General features: G+C 40.3%; 1 protein-coding gene across 3 annotated transcripts in view; it reads left to right on the top strand.

The window, feature by feature from the left end:
• SPAG1 (sperm associated antigen 1) overlaps positions 1 to 20304 on the top strand; it is a 55548-nt gene that overhangs the window by 8443 nt on the left and 26801 nt on the right. For all 3 annotated transcript variants that reach the window (XM_045006801.1, XM_045006800.1, XM_045006799.1), the window contains 5 exons: positions 2694 to 2812; positions 4503 to 4608; positions 10507 to 10637; positions 11386 to 11492; positions 15163 to 15325. In XM_045006801.1, the coding sequence (XP_044862736.1) occupies positions 2694 to 2812; positions 4503 to 4608; positions 10507 to 10637; positions 11386 to 11492; positions 15163 to 15325 (626 nt within the window). The remainder of the gene's footprint in view (positions 1 to 2693; positions 2813 to 4502; positions 4609 to 10506; positions 10638 to 11385; positions 11493 to 15162; positions 15326 to 20304) is intronic.

The raw sequence follows: 20304 nt of genomic DNA, 5'->3' as shown, positions 1-20304 counted from the left end.
GGAGCATGTACTTATGTGGTCTGGCACGCACAACTCCACCTCAGACCCCTTCGGGTGTGGCTGATGTTGGTCTGTGTCCCAACTTGGCAGTTCGTTTAGTGGCAGGATCCCATATTGGTGCTGGAAGGCATTCCCTTCGCGGCCTCCGCCTCATCAGTGACCATTGTCTCCAATGCCTTGAACCTGGGATGGGGAGCCCACCTGGGCACTCTCAGCTCTCAAGGTTGTTGGTCCAGTCATGATTGTTCCCTGCATATCAATGTCAGGGAACTCAGGGTGGTTCGACTAGCCTGCCAAGCCTTTCTACCTCAGGTTCAAGACAGGGTTATTCAGGTCCTGACAGACAACATGGCTACATTCTTCTATATCAACAAGTAGAGTGGAACCAGGTCGTTTGCCCTCTGCCAGGAAGTCCTCTGGCTCTGGGACTTCTGTCTGCAGCACAACATCCATCTCATCGCCACTTATCTTCCAGGGACTAAGAACGATTTTGGCAGATCGCCTCAGCAGGATATTTTCATCTTGCCACGAGTGGTCCCTTCATCCGGAGATGGTCTGTTCCATCTTCCTCAGGTGGGGAACTCCCCAGGTGGACCTGTTCGCATCCTAGCAGAACAGGAAATGCTACGTCTTCTGCTCAATTGGGGGCATGGACAGAGGATCCCTGTCGGATGCCTTTCTGCTCCTGTGGTTGGGGGCTTTGATGTATGCCTTCCCTCCGGTGCTGTTGCTACCCAGGGGCCTTACAAAGATCAAACAGGACAAGGTGAGAGTCATCCTCATAGCGCCGGTGTGGTCACGCCAACACTGGTTCAGCACTCTACTGGACCTTTCAGTGGCGACCCTGTTCCAGCTACCGTCCAGGTTAGACCTGTTGTCCCAGAACCACGGCAGACTTTTGCACCACTGCCTGGCGGCGTTGCATCTGATGGCCTGACTGCTGCGTGGCTAAACGCGCAGGAACAGCAGTGCTCAGCTGAGGTTCAGCACGTGCTGTTGGGAAGTAGGAAGCCGTCCACCAGAGCGACATACCTGGCCACGTGGAAATAGTTCATCTGCTGGATTGCGGACGAAAGTGTTCATCCTGAGCAGGCTTTGCTTATTCTGGGCTACCTCCTGCATTTAAGATCCAGGGCTTGTCCCTCTCATCAATCAAGGTCCATTTAGTGGCCATCTCAGTCTTCCACCCACTGTTCGAGGGCAGGTCGGTTTTTGCTCAGGATATCACAGCCAGATTCCTTAAGGGCCTAGCTCACGGGTCCTCTCTTCAAGCCTCTGGCTTTCTGCTCTCTCCTTCTCCTTTCCTGGAAGGTCGTGTTCCTGGTTGAGGTGACATCGGCCTGCCGAATATCTGAGATTCGGGCATTCACCTTGGAGCCGCCATACACGGCCTTCTACAAGGACAAGGTCAAGGTCCAGCTAAGACCGCATCTGCCTTTTCTTCCCAAGTTAGTCTCTCAGTTTCATTCGAGCCAGGACATTTACTTTCCGAAGCCACATAAGTCAGAGGAGGAGGAGCGTAGGCTACACGCGCTAGACGTCACGAGGGCTCTGGCCTTTTACATTACGGAATGGCTTGGTCCCGTCAAGTTGACATAGTTATTCGTCGCTGTGGCCAACAGCATGAAAGGTTGCCTTGTATCCACTTGAAGAATTTCTTTTTGGATCACTGCCTGCATTCGCTTCTGCTATGACCAAGTGAAGGTGCCACTCCCAGCGATCATTACCGCTCACTCTACAAGAGTGCAGGCCTCTTTGGCAGCCTTTCTGGCTTATGTGCCTATCCAGAACATCTGTAAAGTGGCCACTTGTTTGTCTGGCTGTACCTTTCCGTCCCACTATGCACTGACCCAGCAGGCCCAGGACGATGCTGGCTTTGGTAGGGCAGTACTGCAAGCTGCTAAGCTGTGAACTCCGAGCCCACCTCTGTGGATTCTGCTTATGAGTCACCTAAAATGAAATCAACATGAGCAAGCACTCGAATTAAAAATGGTTACCTACCTTTTCATAACTGTTTTTCTTCAAGATGTGTTGCTCATGTCTATAACATTTCCCGCCCTCCTACCCCTCTGTCGGAGTTGCCGGCAAGAAGGAACTGAGAGGGTGCAGGGCCAGCGGCGCCTGATATGCTGCCACATGGGAGCGCCATTCCAGAGGACACCACAGCTGGCTATACGGATACTACTAAGGCAGAAATCGCCAACAACTGTGCACATGGGCGTGTGCACACCTAAAATGGAATGGACATGAACAACACATCTTGAAGAACAACAGTTACAAAAAGGTAGGTTTTTTCCCTTTGGTCTTCCACTTACAATATTTAATCACTTTGTCTGTTCCTGAGAAGTGAAAAGTACCTGCAACTCCAGTTGTCTTCAGTGGGAGTTAAAAGTGCTCAATATCTTTTAGGGTTGGCCCTTTAAAACACTGTTTCTTGAATTTTGCCTGATTCTTAGAATGCTGTATTGGGTTTGAAGTGGACAGCATGGAAGAAAACACACACAAAGGAAATATAAATTGTTTAAAAAATTGTGTGTTTTCCCTGAATAATTTTGGATTGTTGAACAGATTGACAGAATCTTTGTACCTAATTTAGTTTATATCTGAAATATAGTATGTTGTTCTGTGGGTAAAGAAATCTTGTTTTGCTGAATTTTACTGTGTGTATGTAATTTATTTTTTTTTACTTTAAGGTTTGATGTGGAAAAGGAGTGTTCAAAAGTTGATGAGGTCTATGAAGAAAATAATTCAAAAGCATGCTTCAATATTAGTTCAAATTTACCTGTAATTGAAAAGAAAATAGACACAACAGGTAAATGATGACTTAGTATCAAAATTGTCTTTTCTTTGATTAGATATAGAATTAACATTGGTCAGTAGAATGTTCATGCAAATTGAAGAAACATTATAGAGGAAAAATGTGCTTTTGCTATATATCTCTTCCTTGCTTTTTTCAGCCATCACAGAAAATAAAAATAAACCATGTTCTTAGTAAGTCATCCCAGAAAATGGCCATTTTGCAGAAATTGTGATACGCCTTCTAATAATGCTTATTGAAAAAGATTTGCTTTAAATATAAGCATAAAATTGGGGCTGGAGATGCTGAAGATAAATACATCATCAAGATTGTTTTATCCCATTTGTAAACAAAACATAAAGCGTATCAGGGCATAATTATGATATTCTCGTAGAGCTTAGAATCACTTTCCTCTTACTGTTTATAAAAAAACAAATGAGTGGAAGCTTGAAACAGATTTTTATTTTTCTTCTATAATGCTGATACTACTTGGTTGTTATAGCATTGCTCATGCATGTTGGTATGCTGTGTGTGTAGTTTAAAGGTATTTAAGGGTGCTTTCAAAGAGTATTGAAACCACAGTTGTCTTTAAATTATCTGAATAAAAATAATTGGGGACAGTACATACATGCTGGCTTATTACCTACCATGCAATAATGAGAAAATCTAGTTCTGCTTACTGTCTGTTAATGGTTGCAAGTTAATCTGAAGCTTAAGACTTGCTTGGATCAACCCTGAATTGGTCTGCTGAGAACTTTATTCACCTTCTTAACCATCCAGCTTCCTTCCTCTGATGACTTGGCTTCCCATCACCTTTCAACATGTTGACCCATTTCCTCAGATGGCCAGATAATAGAAGCTTGTCCTAGCAAAGTGGAAAACAGGTTTTAGCCCAAACAAATGATCGTTCTGGAGTGTTAGTGGTAGTTATTCCAAACCTGCTAGCTTTTACTACAAATGCAGAAGGATCAATTATTCATCTGAAAACGTTTTTCTACATAGTTCTTATCAAAGTGAAAGCACATAGTCTTCTCTACCAAAAGAGAATTTGAAATAGAAATAGCTTAAAGATCAGTTTAATGTTTTGTATACATTATACTGTGTGTTTAATAATTCATAATGGAAGAAAATTGCAAAGATACTAAGCCCATTGTTTCCTGCTTGTTGTATATAATGTATATACAGAGAGAAGTTGTTATAGGGCATCCCAGTGCTCACTTTATTTACTTATTTAAACTCTAAGATTTTATTGGTGGCATGGAGGATGGCAAAGGTCTTAAGTCTTAAGCCAAGAGGCACAGATTTTTCAAGTATTTCCTTTCTAATGCATACTCAATTTTGTCTGCCCTTGGATTCTGTTCATCCTAGAAACTTTCAGTACAATTTTTCCACTGAAAAGAGTCTTGAAAAATGTGTTAAAGTCACTTGAACGTTGCTGAATACAAAATATCCATATACAATCTTTTATCTTTAAATCTAAACATACTGATAAAGTTTCCTTTTTTTGTTTCACTTTAGGAGTTTTCACACTTTTTTTAATAACATGGATTATGTCTTAATAGAGAGGTTGTCTTGTAGTCTACTCTCTATAACTTTTAAAACCAATGTACACAATATAATTAAATTAAAATACTTCTATGTTAAAATGTCATATTTTGCATCTGTTAACTTTTAGATATAAAAACAGCTAACTATTATGTTCTAGGTATGACTAAGAAAGAGAGAAATTTTATTGCTAGTCGTGAAAAAGAAAAAGGTAATGAAGTCTTTGCCATTGGGGATTATAAAGAAGCAGTGACATATTACACTCGGTGAGTTAATGTCATGTGAACCATTATTTAAAACTTGTAATTATTAATTAATATTATGTATATGTTAATCTAGTTCAGGGTCTTTCTTGTTGAAGCAACATAATGATCAACTTTCTAAAATGGCAAAAGATTTTACATTGGGGTATCTCAAGATTCTGCATGTTGATTAATGATGTATAAGCAACGAGGAAAAATGGGTGAAGAGTGAGGTGGCAAAATTTGCAGATGACACAAAACTATTTAGCAGCAAAGAATCCTGTGGCACCTTATAGACTAACAGACGTTTTGCAGCATGAGCTTTCATGGGTGAATACCCACTTCTTCAGATGCAACTGTTGCATCTGAAGAAGTGGGTATTCACCCACGAAAGCTCATGCTGCAAAACGTCTGTTAGTCTATAAGGTGCCACAGGATTCTTTGCTGCTTCTACAGAACCAGACTAACACGGCTACCCCTCTGATACAAAACTATTTAGGTTATTTAAGACTAGAGGAGACTCCAGAGGGACCTCACAAAAGTACCGTATATACTCGTTCATTAGCCTGTTCGTTTATAAGCCAACCCCCCAAGATGGTTAGGTAAAAATAGCAAAAACTTTATGATCCTTTCATAAGCCGACCCTATATTTCAGGGGTTGGCAAACTTTGGCTCCTGGCCCGTTATGGTAAGCTGCTGGCAGGTCGGGACTTCTTGTTTACTTGGAGCATCTGCAGGCATGGAGCCCCTCAGCTACCAGTGTCCACGGTTTGCTGTTCCCAGCCAATGGGATATTTAAAACAAGTAACTTAGAACAATACGAGACTTTAAAAAGTCTTAAAATCCTTCAAAGTCTGAATCAGTCTCTGATTCACCAAACAGTTCATTAAACTCGGCTTCAGTCACAGCTGCACCTGCATTGTCATTGTAGATGTCGGCAATGTCGTCTTCAGACTCAGATTCCTTCTCATCATCAGCCTCTGTTGTGTCATCAAATATGACATCTTCTGACCCGTCGAGTACATTGCTGATACAGCATTTCCTAAATGATTTTCATTTCCGAGGGAATAGACACCTACGCGTTCTTGATCCACTGGGCAACCAGATTGATTTCGGGCTTCGTAAGATTCCCGCCTTTTGTCAACTTCACTATGCCTGAGCACATCCATTCAGACCACATTTTGTGTAGCCTGTCTTTAAAGGGTTTGTTCAGGCAGACCTCAAGCCGTTGTAGCCTCCAGGTACTACAGCTGAAGTAGTTTTCATATTTTTGGCCACGTTTTTCACCTCATCAGTCTTGTGTGCCCTAAACATGTCTCAAACGAGCATAGCAGGTTTCTTGAAAAGTGCTCCTGGTCTCTTATTCCACACTTTTTCCAGCCATTCATTAGTCCCACTTTCATCCATCTGTCCCTTTTCGTGTGCACGTACGATGACACCAGCAGGAAATTCCATGTTTTTAGACAAGGTTTTTCTTTTAAAAATAACAGGAGGGAGCTTTGATCCATTTGCCAAACATGATAAAACCACTGTAAAATGGATTTTTTCATGGCCAGTGGTTTTAATTAAAACTGTTTTTGAACCAACACTGGTTGCCGTTCTGTTGCTTGGGAGATCGAATGTCATTGGTGTTTTGTCCATATTTCCTATTTGTGACAGTTCAAATGCATATTCCTTTCGATATTTTATGATAAACCTTTGGAAAGATTCGATTTTTTTCTTCCAGATATCTTGGCAGCTTTTGCGCTATCTTTGTTCGCTGACGAAGACAGAGACCATGACGGTTCATGAAGCGAGTACACCAACCCGCTGATGCGACTAATATTGATGGCTTTACTGACTTGTATTTGTTGTCTTTTGACATTTGCAGAGCACGCAGACAAATTCCAGTTCTAGTGACAATGTACCCATTTTGTTGACGTTCAACAACCCAATTATTGAGATCTTTCTCTAGCTCACGAAATGAAGTGCACCTCGTTGGACATTTTTTCTTGCTTCTTGGCATGTCTTTTAGTGTTTTATTTTTTCGCCATTCTCTTACTTGCTTCTCATTGATACAGAATTCATGAGCAGCGGCACAATTATTGTTTGCTTCTGCATATTCAACAACTTTAATTTTGAATGCTGCATGATAAGCAGACTTTTCTTTTGATTTCATTGTTCATTTTAAATACTAGTATGAAAATAGATTATTATTATTGTAGTTATAGATTTTGTAGGACTTTATATAGGAATGTCACCTGCTTTATCACTGTCAAATTATTATTGTTCTTTGTTTATTTCAAAGTAGCCCTGTAGATTGGCATGTCTGTGAGGATAACAGGCTATTTCAATTTTATTAGAGATTCCATCGATTCTGCATGTTATATTTTCATATTGGCTCGAGACTTATGAGGGCCATTGGTAGAAATGCATTAAGAGATCAAATTACACAGTAGTGGACTGACACCAGTGCTATAATACTATCATTCATTGTATTTTTCTGATTGGTTTGTAAAGCATAGGATTTTGTAAAATGCATTGGTCAAATGTCATGCAGATCTGCAGCACTGCTCTTTTTAGTATTCCTTTCAAGCCAATCTAGTCCACTAAACAAAGCCTTTGCAACTTTAAAAGGCTGCAGTATTGACATCAGAAAATGGGTCAGCAAACTTTGACTCCCAGCCTGTCAGGGTAAGCTGCTGGAGGGACATTTTGTTTACTCGGAGCATCTGCAAGCATGGAGCTCCTCGGCTCCCTGAGGCCGTGGTTCGCCATTCCCAGCCAATAGGAGCTGCGAGAAGTGGCGCACCACTTCTCTCGGCTCCCATTAGCTGGGAACAGCAAACCACGGCCACAGGGAGTCGAGGAGCTCTATGCCTGCAAACGCTCCAGGTAAACAAAATAACAATGTATTAGATATTCAATTCAATGATTCCATAGAGTTTAAAATCATCAAATTTTGGTGTAGACCCGTTTATAAGCCAACCCCTGCTCTTTGATATGTAACTTTTTTACCAAAAATATTCGGCTTACGAACAGGTTTATACAGTAGATGAACTGCATAGTGCCAAATGAAAGTCATTGTTGATAAATGCAACATATTATGTATTGGTAGGAATAATTTCAAGTAGTAATACACACTGTTGGGTTCTAATGTAAGTATTAACTACTTACGAAAATGACGGCGCATTGTTGTGGACAGCTTCATTAGATCATCCTCTAAGTCAGGGGTCTCAAACTCAAATGACCATGAGGGCCACATGAGGACTAGTACATTGGTCTGAGGGCCGCATTACTGACACCTCCCCCCTGCCGCCCTCGGCCCTGCCCCCCACTCCACCCCTTCCATGAGGCCCCGCCTCTTCCCACCCCTTCCCTGCCCCCATTCCAACCCCTTCCCTGAAATCTCCACCCCAACTCCGCCCCCTCCCTGCCCCCAGGGGTGCAGGAGGGGTGTGGGGTGTGGCAAGGGCTCAGGGCAGTGGGTTGGGATGTGGGATGCAGGAGGGGTGAGGGGTGTGGCAGTGGGCTCAGGGCAGTGGGTTGGGGTGCAGGAGGGGTGCGGCAGGGGGTTCAGGGCAGGGGGTCAGGTGCAAGGTGTGGCAGGCGGCTCAGGGAAGGGGGTTGGGGTGCAGGAGGGGTGCGGTGCAGCAGGGGGTCAGGGTACAGGGTACGGCAGGGGGTCGGGGTGTGGCAGGGGGCTCAGGGCAGTGGGTTGGGGTGCAGGGGTGTGTGGCAGGGGGGCGGGGTGCAGGGTGCGGCAAGGGGCTCAGGGCAGGGGGTTCGACTGCAGGAGGAGTTTGGGGGACACGCACTGGGGGCAGGGAAGGCTGCCTGCCTGCCCTGCCCTGCCCCTGCGCCACTCCGGGAAGCGGCTGGAACGTGGGGGAGCAAGGGCACAGGGATGTGTGTGGCTGTTGCTTCAGGTACCGCCCCCAGCATCTTCATTGGCCAGGAACGGGGAACCGCGGCCAATGGGAGCTGCTGGGGGCGGTGCCTGAAGCAACATCAACACACCCCTGCGCCTCTCCTCCCCCAGGTTCTGTCCGCTTCCCAGAGCGGCGTGGGGGTAGGGCAGGCAGGCAGAGATCTTGCTCTGCCCCCGGTGTGTGTCGGGCTGGAGCCGCTCTAGGTAAACGCTGGCGGAGGGTGGGGGGGCCGCGAGGAGCTCGCAGGCCACAGAAAATAACCTCGTGGACTGCATGTTTGAGACCCCTGCTCTAAGTGATCTGTACTGGTCAAGAATGCAAAAATATTAAGATTGGGATACAAAATAATGCTGGGTTTCCACAGGATCTCTTCCTCCTTAAGTGCACAGGGTAGACTATGCTCTGAAAATGAATCCTGTTGTGTAGTTGTTGTTTGTGGGCCTCCTGCCTCATTTGTTACAAAAGTTGGAAGATGTGTGGCGGGGAACTGCAGGAAGATAAAGTGTAGTCTTGTGGTTAAGGAAGTTGAATGGTACTCTGAAGTTGGATTCTCTCCTTGCCTCTGCCACAAATTTCATGTGTGATGTTGAGCAAGTCTGTAAACCAAAATTTTCACAGGTGGCCACTGTGTGTTCCTCATTTTGTGGTTATGCAACTTGCAACACCTAGTCTGATTTGTGGAAGTGCTGAGCACTCCCTGCTGCAACTGAAGTCAATGGGAATTCTGCTCTGAACATATAATTGCTTACCATTTATTAGCACATTAAAAAAAAGTCAGGCCCTAGGCTTCTTAAATTGGACATCAAAAATTTTGGACATTTTGGTCTTAGTTTCTGTGCCTCAGTTCCCTATGTATAAAATTTGGATAATAATACTACCTCCTCTCACAAGGGCATTGTGAGGATAAATCCGTTAATGTATGTAAAGCAGTAAGATGCTATGATCTCACAGAAAAGCCTATGAGGAAATTAATTCTGTATTCAGTGTAGAATGGTGTGCAATAAATAAAGTGTGGGGCTACACATGAAGTGATGAGTATAAAAATAAATATTGACTAGATACCCATTCGGTGAGCATCATTCATCCTTTGCACTGAATGAGGCAAAAATAGTATGTGATCACATAATTAAAGTACTTATAATGCATATACAGGCAACCTTAATTCTGGTGTTTTCTGTCTTTTGAGTGCTTGACTTTGGAACCTTAATGTTCTTTTACTGTAGTTTTTTGGGGTATAATGTGGATATCAAGAACATCCACAGTTGCATTATGTAAGATATTTATTTGTTTGTTTATTAGAAGGAACATAAGCTCTCATTCTTCAGGGCCTGAGCTAACCGCTAATTTGCAGGGTTAGAAGAAACTTCCACACATTTGACCACAATGGTTTGTTTAGTTTTTATTTTTTTCCACCTTCATCTGAAACATCTTTCATTGGTCAGAGACAAGATACTGATTGGACTACTGGTCTGATCCAATATGGCAATTATTATTTACTTAAGTTTATAAATTCATAAAATTTGAATAAAATGTGTTTTAGAGTGAATTGATAGCAATTTTAAGTGACTACAATCCTATCTAGTGTACAGCCATATAGAATAAGGTCATTATAACCTGATTATTCTATACTGCATGTCCATCTTTTTTCCTCCTATATACCATCTACCCAGCCCTACCACTCCAAATTGAAAATAAAAAGTAGGTTTTGTTTTAGTCACCATAATTTACAAGAAAGATTTAATAAGAGATGAGGAGCCTCAAAGTTCTCTAAATTGTTTTAAGAGATGCATCACTTTTGTACAGAGCATGCCCCGGCTTCAGTTCTATGTTGCCATGATTTTAAAATAAATTGATCTTGCATACTGTTTCACAGTCCTCTAGTTGAAATTGCATTGCTTAGTGATTTAAATTTTATTATAGCTCTTTATAATTTAAAACTGACTTTAATTAAGTTTTTGTATACTTTTGTTTTCTTTCTAGCATACAGCTCACTTTGTCCTGTCTTTTGCAGGAGCATATCAGTATTGCCCACTGTGGCAGCATATAATAACAGAGCTCAAGCAGAAATCAAACTTCAAAACTGGCATAATGCTTTTCAGGATTGTGAGAAAGTGTTAGATTTGGAGCCTGGCAACCTAAAAGGTGAGATGTAAACTTGCATTTCTCAGAATTTTATTTCTAGAGAAAAGTCTTTTTTCAGGGTGCGGGGCTGGAGGGGAAACACAGGCCTGGTTTATCATCCATTGAAATCAGTGGGAGATCTTTCCTTTGACTTCAGTTGTCAGACCTCAGATGTGGGGAAAACTAGTCCCAGATTACCTCTGCCTATGCTACTTTAAATGGCAGTTTGTGGATTTGTGCAGTTTTGTCCTGCCTATCTTTGATCCAAGATTCTAAGATTGGACTGAAGTGACAATAGGATGATGGTGTGTGGTCAGATCATGCTTTCAAAATGATGATTGTTAGCCACATCGTATTGGTGACATGCACTGTCTCCTAATATTCACAGAAAAGCACCTTTTAACAGGCTTAACAACTGCTTTAAAACAGCAGTGAAAGGTGCTCGGTGCATGTTTTCTTACTAAGGTAAGTATTTGTAAATAGCTAACTTAACTTATATGGAGAGAGTGGGACAAATTGGAAAGTTATTAAGAGGAATGATAGTTCATGTATCACCATATAAATGTAGGGTATGTCGTATCAAATTATGTGATTACAAAAAATCGGTAACTTAATACATAGCCATTATGAAGTGGATGCAAGGCTTTATGAAATGTAATGCAGAATTGTTTTGTACTTTACTTTCTCTGATTAAATGTGAATTAATTGTAGTCTGCAGTATAATTTAGAACAATACAATATAAATAGTATGTTCTTTGTTAATTTGTAGCTCTTATGCGCCGTGCCACTGTACACAAACATCTACAGAATTACCAGGCAGCTATAGAGGATTTGGCCAAAGTATTACATGTTGAACCAGAAAATGCCATAGCTAAGGTAAAGACAAGTAACTGTGTATTTCTAGAATGAAGGTGTGTTTATAGAACAAGATGCATGTGGCTTGTATTATGTGTTTGATGTAAGATAAAAGTGATATACTATAGTATAATAATGGATGTATATCTAGTCACTTTTTATTCAGGCAAATATCACTGAAAAGTTCTGTTTCACTCACTGACTTCACTTTACTGAATGAATTTACTTTATGTTGAAGTCTGGGCTTCTACTTTTTTATAATGGCAAATATGAGATATGAACCATAAAAGATTCTATCTTAAAATACTTGTTAAAATATTAATATATAATACATATTTTATATGACTATTTTAAAAAAAGGAACTAAACAATATAATCCTATTTGTGACTACAGATGAGATGGTAATTATAATAAAAATGTATGACTGATTTATGTGCCTATTCTTATAGTTCAGTGGGTCTCAAACTTTTTTTTTCCGCGAACCACTTGAAAATTGCTGAGCGTCTTGGCGGACCACTTAATGATCTTTCCAAATGTTGTTTGTACCATTAGCTAACTATTGTAAAGTGCTTTGGATAAAAGTGCTATATAAAAAAAACCCTTAATAATAATTAATGGTTTTTTTTTGCTCTACAAATAAAAGCACACAAGTCGCATTTTAATATCAGTAGTCTTATCTTTCTAATGCAATGGATGTGCCATCTCTCCCCCGCTGCGGTAGCCCCTGAGCTGGTGCTGGGAAGAAGGGGGGTCTCTCCTCGGCAGCTGCAGCCCTGGAGCTGGGGAAAGTTGCCTCTTTTTCTCTGGCCTCTGCAGCCCTTCACATCCCAAATTCCCCCCACTCCCTCTTCTCTCCCTCTTCTCCACTGCCCCCTCCCACCTACCCCCTAAGCCCCCCAAGGTCACCACCTCACATGTGCGTCTTCATTCTAGTAGAGTCACGCCTGCAGAGCACCACTAATTAGGTGGGTGGCCCCTCATTCTCTCATGTGTGGCCGCCCAGGTGTGCACCTCAGAGGGAACTGTCCGAGGACCACCTGAATGGAGCATGGTTCACAGACCACAGTTTGAGAACCTCTGATATAGTCAGTTGTAGAGGAGGCATTGCTGAATCATTTCTGAGAGTTCTTTCCAAAAACTAAAGCTTGTTATCCTGTCTCCTTACCATTATTGATATTTACATTTTATTAGGTATTATCAATAACAATAAAAATTAAACCTCAATAATTCACACTTTACTGTTCTGCTTTCTCTGTATTTCACACACACAATGGCAATCCTCCTCTTCTCAGCAAAGATTTGGTAGAAACAACTGTGGCTAGATCTGATGTTACTAAGATTTCATATCTCCTTGTTTAATTTTACTTATTAATTTCCCAAAATAAGGAGTTTCCAGTTATTTTTATAGGCTTTAATGTTCTGATGATCACTGACTTTCATGGGTGTGGAGTGCACCAGGCTACTTTGCAGCCTCACAGGATCAGGCCCTAAATCCATGCACAGTATGAAAACATAAAACTTACAGATTAAATTCATAACAGTTAACCACCCTTGTCTCCAAAGTCCCGAAGAATGGAATGTCCTTGCCAGTATGCCCTTAAAGTCAACAAACAAAGGGTTTTGTTGGACCAAGGTAGGAAGTTTGCTCAAGAACTGAAGTTCCTTCACTGTCAAGGCCCAGCCTGCAGCCTTCTTGTGTATACCAGGAGGCTGTTGGCTTGAGTGCCGTGATTTAACCATCAGTGCAAATTAGCAAGGTTCTGTTGTGCCTCAATCTCATTACAGTAACTTCTCGCTTAATGTTGTAGTTATGTTCTTGAAAAGTGCGACTAAGCAAAATGGTGTTAAGTGAATCCAGTTTTCCCATAAGAATTAATGTAAATGGGGGGGTTAGGTTCCAGGAAATTTTTTTCATCGCCTGCTAGTACGGTACTTGCAGGATTCTCTGGAAGAGCAGCCCGTCATAGCTAGCGGGTGGGGGCTTGGAACCAGGGTGGGCCGGCAGCCCCTCATCAGCTCTCCTCCACCCCCGTGCCTCCCACCCACTGGTGGGCCCCGCGGAGCAGTGCCTCCCCCCTCCCCGTGCCTCCTGAACACGGCGAAATAGCTGTTTCACCACGTTCAGGATGGGGGAGGAGCTGATCTGCAGGGGCCGTCAGCAGGAGACGCTGGGGGTTTGTGTGGAGGGGAGCTAATAGAGGGGCTGCCAGCCCACCCTAGTTCCAACTCAAAACAATGTTATAAGCGAACATTGCACAACTTTAAAGGAGTATGTTCCCTAATAGATCAGCGACGTAACAACGTTTACTGGGACGATGTTAAGTGAGGAGTTACTATCACAAATCTCCACAGTAATACAGTAATGTTTTCTTAGGATTAAATAGGAATGTGGCAAATGATAGAAAATGCAAAAAGTTTGCCAGAAAATTGCTATATTTTATTTTTGTTTGTTTGGTAATGGTGACATCAAGTCGTCATTTAGATATCAGGTAAATCACAAGTTCATCATCTCAAATAAAGTTGTTACTTTGCTTAACGGCACCATTTAAACATCAGAAGTTAAGCAAGCATTAAGTATAAAAGTATAAAATATTGCACTCATTTCTTTAGCAGAATGAGGTGTTTTATTTTTTCTTTTGAAAACACACTGTCTCTTATTCTTTAGTAGAGACTTCGTGTAGAGAGAGTGTGAATAGTCAAAAATGTGTATAATTCACAAAGGGGCATTCTCCTCTGGTAATCTCAGAATGTATATGGTAGGTTGAAGAAAATCTATACTCAGGATAGCTCTACTCAAATGCAGCATTTGCTCTGCAGAGAAGTCTTGCTTTAGCAAGTTTTACAATTGGGTTAAGTGGCTTGCCTCAGAGTATGCAATTAGTGACTCAGTTGATAATAGGAACAAAGTTCTTCTTGAATTCTAATAATTAGCTGTAACCTCTAGGACATATGTCAAATCTGGCCTTTTAGAAGCTTTTTACAAACAGAAATTAGCAGCTTTAGAAGTCCTCTGGTATTTTTCATGTGGTTATGATAATGAAATAAATAGGAGAATTGTAGCTCTTGTAAGACCAGCATAACTTTTCATCAATCAGCAGTGTGCTTCTATTAGACTCTGCAAGAAATTAACATTTCCTATGGTTGATCCTAGCTGTTAGTTTAACTATTTGAAAAGAAAAGAAAAGTCCCTAGCAGACATTGGGCTCTCTTTACTGTGGATTTTGATTAAACTATTTTTAGACCTTTCCTAAAGTTCTGGTGTAGTAATCCATTGTCTTTAGTCTTTAAATCTGTTAGTCTCTGTCCTTGTAGACTGTGCCATCTAGTTCCATTGTCAGTGTTGCACTGTCTACACACAGAGTAGACACAATCTATGTTCCAAATAATTTATTAACAAATGGTACCTATTGGTTTGCATAATATGTATATGCAGTAGGCATTGGATATAGCATTGGAATGGAGCTAGAAACAGTTTAGTCCTAATCCCAGTTCTGAAACTGACTCACTATATAGTCTTGAAGTCATTTAACTTATCTCTATTTTCTTATTTTAAGGTAATACTGAGTAATTATTTCAGAGGTGTGTTGTAGGCATTATTTAGACAACGGAAAGTGCTTTGCAAAGGTAAAGCACTATCTAAATGCTAATTTTTAAAAGACTTTTAAAATTGCTATTATTGCTATACTACAGAAAAATCTGTCAGATATTGAGCAGAAGATGAAAGATTTAGAGCGTGTAGCTGAGACTCACACCAAAGGAAAAAGAATAGTTATTCAAGATGTCGAGGAGTCGGACGGTGATGAAGAAGGAGGAGGAAATGGAGAAGAACATGAAAGTGGCAGTGAAGATAAAAGTAATATGTTTGTCTATGTAATTGTTACCTGAGATACTGATCTTGGCAATTTGAAGGTTTTAAGTAGTGTGAATGTCCAACTCTCACTGTATCTTTAGCCCGGGTTTTTCCCCCTAACTTTGCAGTGGCACTCAAGGCCACAGAACCAACTTTTTAATTTATTTTTCCCACTCTTTTGAGGATTGTTATCCCATTTACTTCCAGTATGGCTTTCCATTACCCTGGACTACTGGGTCCTTGATAACTGAGAAGGACACAGCCCTCCAGTTAAATGTTATGGTGCACCTCCATACCCTCCCCTTTTAGGCCTTTATGCCATGTCTGAATTCTCTCTCTGCCCAATCTGAGTCTTTTTTAGAGATCTTTCTCGCAAGTATTTTACTATGAGAACTTGTTGCTTTCCTGTTAGAGATTAGAATAATAGGCAGAGTTAAAAGGGTTAAATGGTAATGTCTTGTAGCAGGTCATTTAGCCCTCATTTACTCACTTTGGTACCCAGTACATTTATTTTTTTTTGTCTCCCCCATTCCAATGCATTTGTTCATCTCATCCACCTATTGTATCTTGTCTTTTTTAGATTATAAACTGGCACAGGGACTGTAATTTATTATTTGTTTGTACCTTGCCTAGCACAGTGGGGTCCAACTTGGTTATGGCATTTAAGCACTACTACCATATAAATGTTAATAATAGCTCTTCCTTAGTGCAGTTTAGGAGGAAAGACTGCAATTGTTTCCATTCCCATGGCTAGTACACAGGCTGTCATTTGTGTAGGATTATATTTCTCAAGATGACCCCAAATGCGACAATCTTTCCTAAGAACTGACTCTGTCTCTCTTTTATATCAATTGTTATTTTCAGACTGTGGAAGACAATATTCTGAGGATGAAGAGCACAGAGTGGATGCGGTAATATATTTTATTGGACCAGCTTCTGTTGATGAGAGAGATAAGCTCACCAACAGAAGTTGGTCAAGTAAAAGATATTACTTCATCCACCTAGTCTCTCTAATATCTTGGAACCAACATGGTTAAACAACACTGCATACAATTGATATGAAGTATCTGCTATTCTAGCTCATCTGTTATTCCTGCTTTTGCTTTGCATGTGGCACCTTGGGTGTTCACCAAGCTCTTGTGGGATTGTTGGGCACCTCTGCATGTCAGTTAAGATAAAAGGAAAACCCAGCATCTAGGCTGATGGTACTCAAGGCATAAAAAATGATTAGAGGGTACAGTTGCCTTATTGATATTTTCAAGGGTCAAAATTTCTGTTACATAAGAACAGCCATACTAGGTCAGACCAAAGGTCTGTCTAGCCCAGTATCCTGTCTTCCAACAGTGGCCAATGCCAGATGCCCCAGAGGGAATAAACAGAACAGAACATTTGGTGACCCCTAGTTCTTGTTTTATGAGAAGGAGTAAATAACACTTCCTTATTTACTTTCTCCACACCAGTCATGATTTTATAGACCTCATATCCCCCCTTAGTCATCTCTTTTCCAAGCTGAAAAGTCCCAGTCTTATTAATTGCTCCTCATATGGAAACCGTTCATACTCCTAATAATTTTTGTTGCCCTTTTCTGAACCTTTTCCAATTCCAGTTTTTGAGATGGGGCAATCACATCTGCATGCAGTATTCAAGATGTGGGCGTACCATGGATTTATATAGAGGCAATATGATATTTTCCATTTTATTATCTATCCCTTTCTTAATGATTCCCAACATTGTTTGATTTTTTGACTGCCGCTGCACATTGAGTGGATCTTTTCAGAGAACTATCCACAATGACTCCAAGATCTTTCTTGAGTGGTAACAGATAATTTAGCCCCAATCATTTTATATGTATATTTGGGATTATGTTTTCCAGTGTGCACTACTTTGCATTTATCAACACTGAATTTCATCTCCCATTTTGTTGACCAGTCTCCCAGTTTTGTTAGATCCTTTTGTAGCTCTTCGCAGTCTGCCTGGGACTTAACTATGTTGAGTAGTTTTGTATCATCTGCAAATTTTGCCACTTCACTATTTACCCCTTTTTCCTTTCCATTTCTGAATATGTTGAATAAGACTGGTCCCCGTACAGACCCCTGGAGGACACCACTATTTACCTCTGTCCATTCTGAAAACTGACCATTTAGTCTTACCTTTTGTTTCCTATCTTTTAGCTAAATACCAATCCATGAGGGGACTTTCCCTCTTATCCCATGACAAATTACTTTGCTTAAGAACCTTTGGTGAATGACCTTGTCAAAGGCTTTCTGAAAATCTAAGTACACTATATCCACTGGATTCCCCCTTGCCCACATGCTTGTTGACCCCCTCAAAGAATTCTAGTAGATTGATGAGGCTCGATTTCCCTTTACAAAAAACATGTTGACTCTTCCCAAACAAATGATGTTCAGCTATGTGTCTGACAGTTTTGTTCTTTACTATAGTTTCAACCAGTTTGCCTGGTATTGAAGTCAGGCTTACTGGCCTGTAATTGCCATGATCACTTCTGGAGCCCTTTTTAAAAATTGGCATCACATTAGCTATCCTCCAGTCATTTGGTACAGAAGCTGATTTAAATGATAGTTTACAGACAACAGTTAATAGTTCTGCAATTTCATATCTGAGTTCCTTCAGAACTCTTGGGTCAATACCATCTGGTCCTGATGACTTATTACTCTTTAGTTTATCAATGTGTTCCAAAACCTTTTCTAATGAATAAAATTAAATACCTACATACTATGGTGATAGGCCATTCTGCTAGATGAAGAATTTGTCTAAGGTTACATCTGATACAATGATTTTGTGGTTTTTCTTATCTTCTGGACATTGTTTAAAGCTAATTTTAGGGTTAATTTTCATTATTGTCTGTCTTTAATCTGAACTCATATAAGGCTATGCTTTGTCCTTATGTTTACCTTTCATATGAAACCTTTTTATTGAGCTATATTGATATATTACAAGAAGATGGATTAAAAATGTCTTCTTTCCATGTTATTTATGGGGACTTCGGATGGTTACCTAGGGAGGTGTTAGAATCTCCATCCTTAGAGATTTTTAAGGCCCGGCTTGACAAAGCCTTGGCTGGGATGATTTGGTTGGTGTTGGTCCTGCTTTGAGCAAGGGATTGGACTAGATGACCTCCTGAGGTGTCTTCCAACCCTAATATTCTATAATATTCTAGAGTTGTCAATTGCAGTTAACTCACGCGATTAACTCAAAAAAATTAATTGCGATTAAAAAAAATTAATCGCAATTCATTGCAGTTTTAATCCCACTGTTAAACAATAATAGGATACCAGTTGAAATGCATTAAATATTTTGGATGTTTTTCTACGTTTTCAAATATATTGATTTCAGTTACAACACAGAATACAAAGTGTACAATGCTCACCTTATATTTTTTATTACATATATTTGCACTGTAAAATGATAAACAAAAGAAATAGTATTTTTCAGTTAATCTCATATAAGAACTGTAGAGCAATCTCTTTATTGTGCAAGGGAAACTTACAAATGTAGATTTTTTGTTTGTTTGTTACAACACTGCACTCAAAAACAAAACAATGTAAAACTTTAGAGCCTATGATTCCACACAGTCCTACTTCTTGTTCAGCCAATTGCTAAGACAGATAAGTTTGTTTACATTTACAGGAGATAACGCTGCCTGCTTCTTATTTACAATGTCACCTGAAAGTGAGAACAGGTGTTTGCATGGTATTATTGTAGCTCATGTTGCAAGGTATTTACATGCCAGATATGCTAAATATTCATATGCCTCTTCGTGCTTTGGCCATGATTCCAGAGGACATGCTTCCATGCTGATGACGCTTGTTAAAAAAATAATGCATTCATTAAATTAGTGACTGAACTCTTTGGGGGAGAATTGTATGTCTCCTGCTCTGTGTTTTACCCGCATTCTGCCATATATTTCATGTTATAGCAGTCTCAGTTGATGACTCAGCACATGTTTGAATTTAAGAACACTTTCACAGCAGATTTGACAAAATGCTAAGAAGGTGCCAATGTGAGATTTCTAAAGATAGCTACAGCACCAGACCCAAGGTTTAAGACTCTGAAGTGCCTTCCAAAATCTGAGAGGGAGGAGATGTGGAACATGCTTTCAGAAGTCTTAAAAGAGCAACACTCCGATGTGGAAACTACAGAACCCGAACCACCAAAAAAGCAAATCAGCCTTTTGCTGATGGCATCCTACTCAGATGATGAAAATGAACATGCATTGGGGGATCATTATTGAGCAGACACCATCATCAGCATGAATGCATGTCCTCTGGAATGGTGGTTGAAGAATAAAGGGGCATATGATTCTTTAGTGCATCTGGCATGTAAATATCTTGCAACACCAGCTACAACAGTGCCATGCGAACACCTGTTCTCACTTTCAGGTGACATTGTAAAGAAGGAGTGGGCAGCATTATCTCCTGCAAATATAAAAAAAACTTGTTTGTCTGAGCTGTTGGCTGAACAAGAAGTAGGACTGAGTGGACTTGTAGGCTCTAAAGTTTTACATTGGTTTGTTTTTGAGTGCAGTTATTTTTTTGTACATAATTCTACAACTGTAAGTTCAAATTCCATGTTAAAGAAATTGCACTAAAGTACTTGTATTAGGTGAATTGAAAAATACTATTTCTTTTGTTTTTTATAGTGCAAATATTTGTAATCTAAAATAAATATAGAGTGAGCACTGTACACTATATTTTGTGTTGTAATTGAAATCAATATATTTGAAAATGTAGGAAACATGCAAAATATTTAAATGGTATTCTATTATTAACAGTGCAATTAATCGTGATTAATTTTTTTAATCGATAGCTCTAAAATTTTTCATGAACTATCAGTAAAACAATTTAATTTTGTGCTGATGTATTAATTCTAACATGACAAGTAATTGTGATTTGCTGATTTGAAAAACTGTAAATCTGCATTTTCATGTAAATTAAAGTATCAACTTTTTATTTAACATTCAG

The sequence above is a fragment of the Mauremys mutica genome, chromosome 2, assembly GCF_020497125.1.
Source record: "Mauremys mutica isolate MM-2020 ecotype Southern chromosome 2, ASM2049712v1, whole genome shotgun sequence".
Classification (NCBI taxonomy): domain Eukaryota; kingdom Metazoa; phylum Chordata; order Testudines; family Geoemydidae; genus Mauremys; species Mauremys mutica.
Note: the sequence above shows the minus strand (reverse complement) of the source record. Positions and strands in the feature narration are given on the sequence as shown.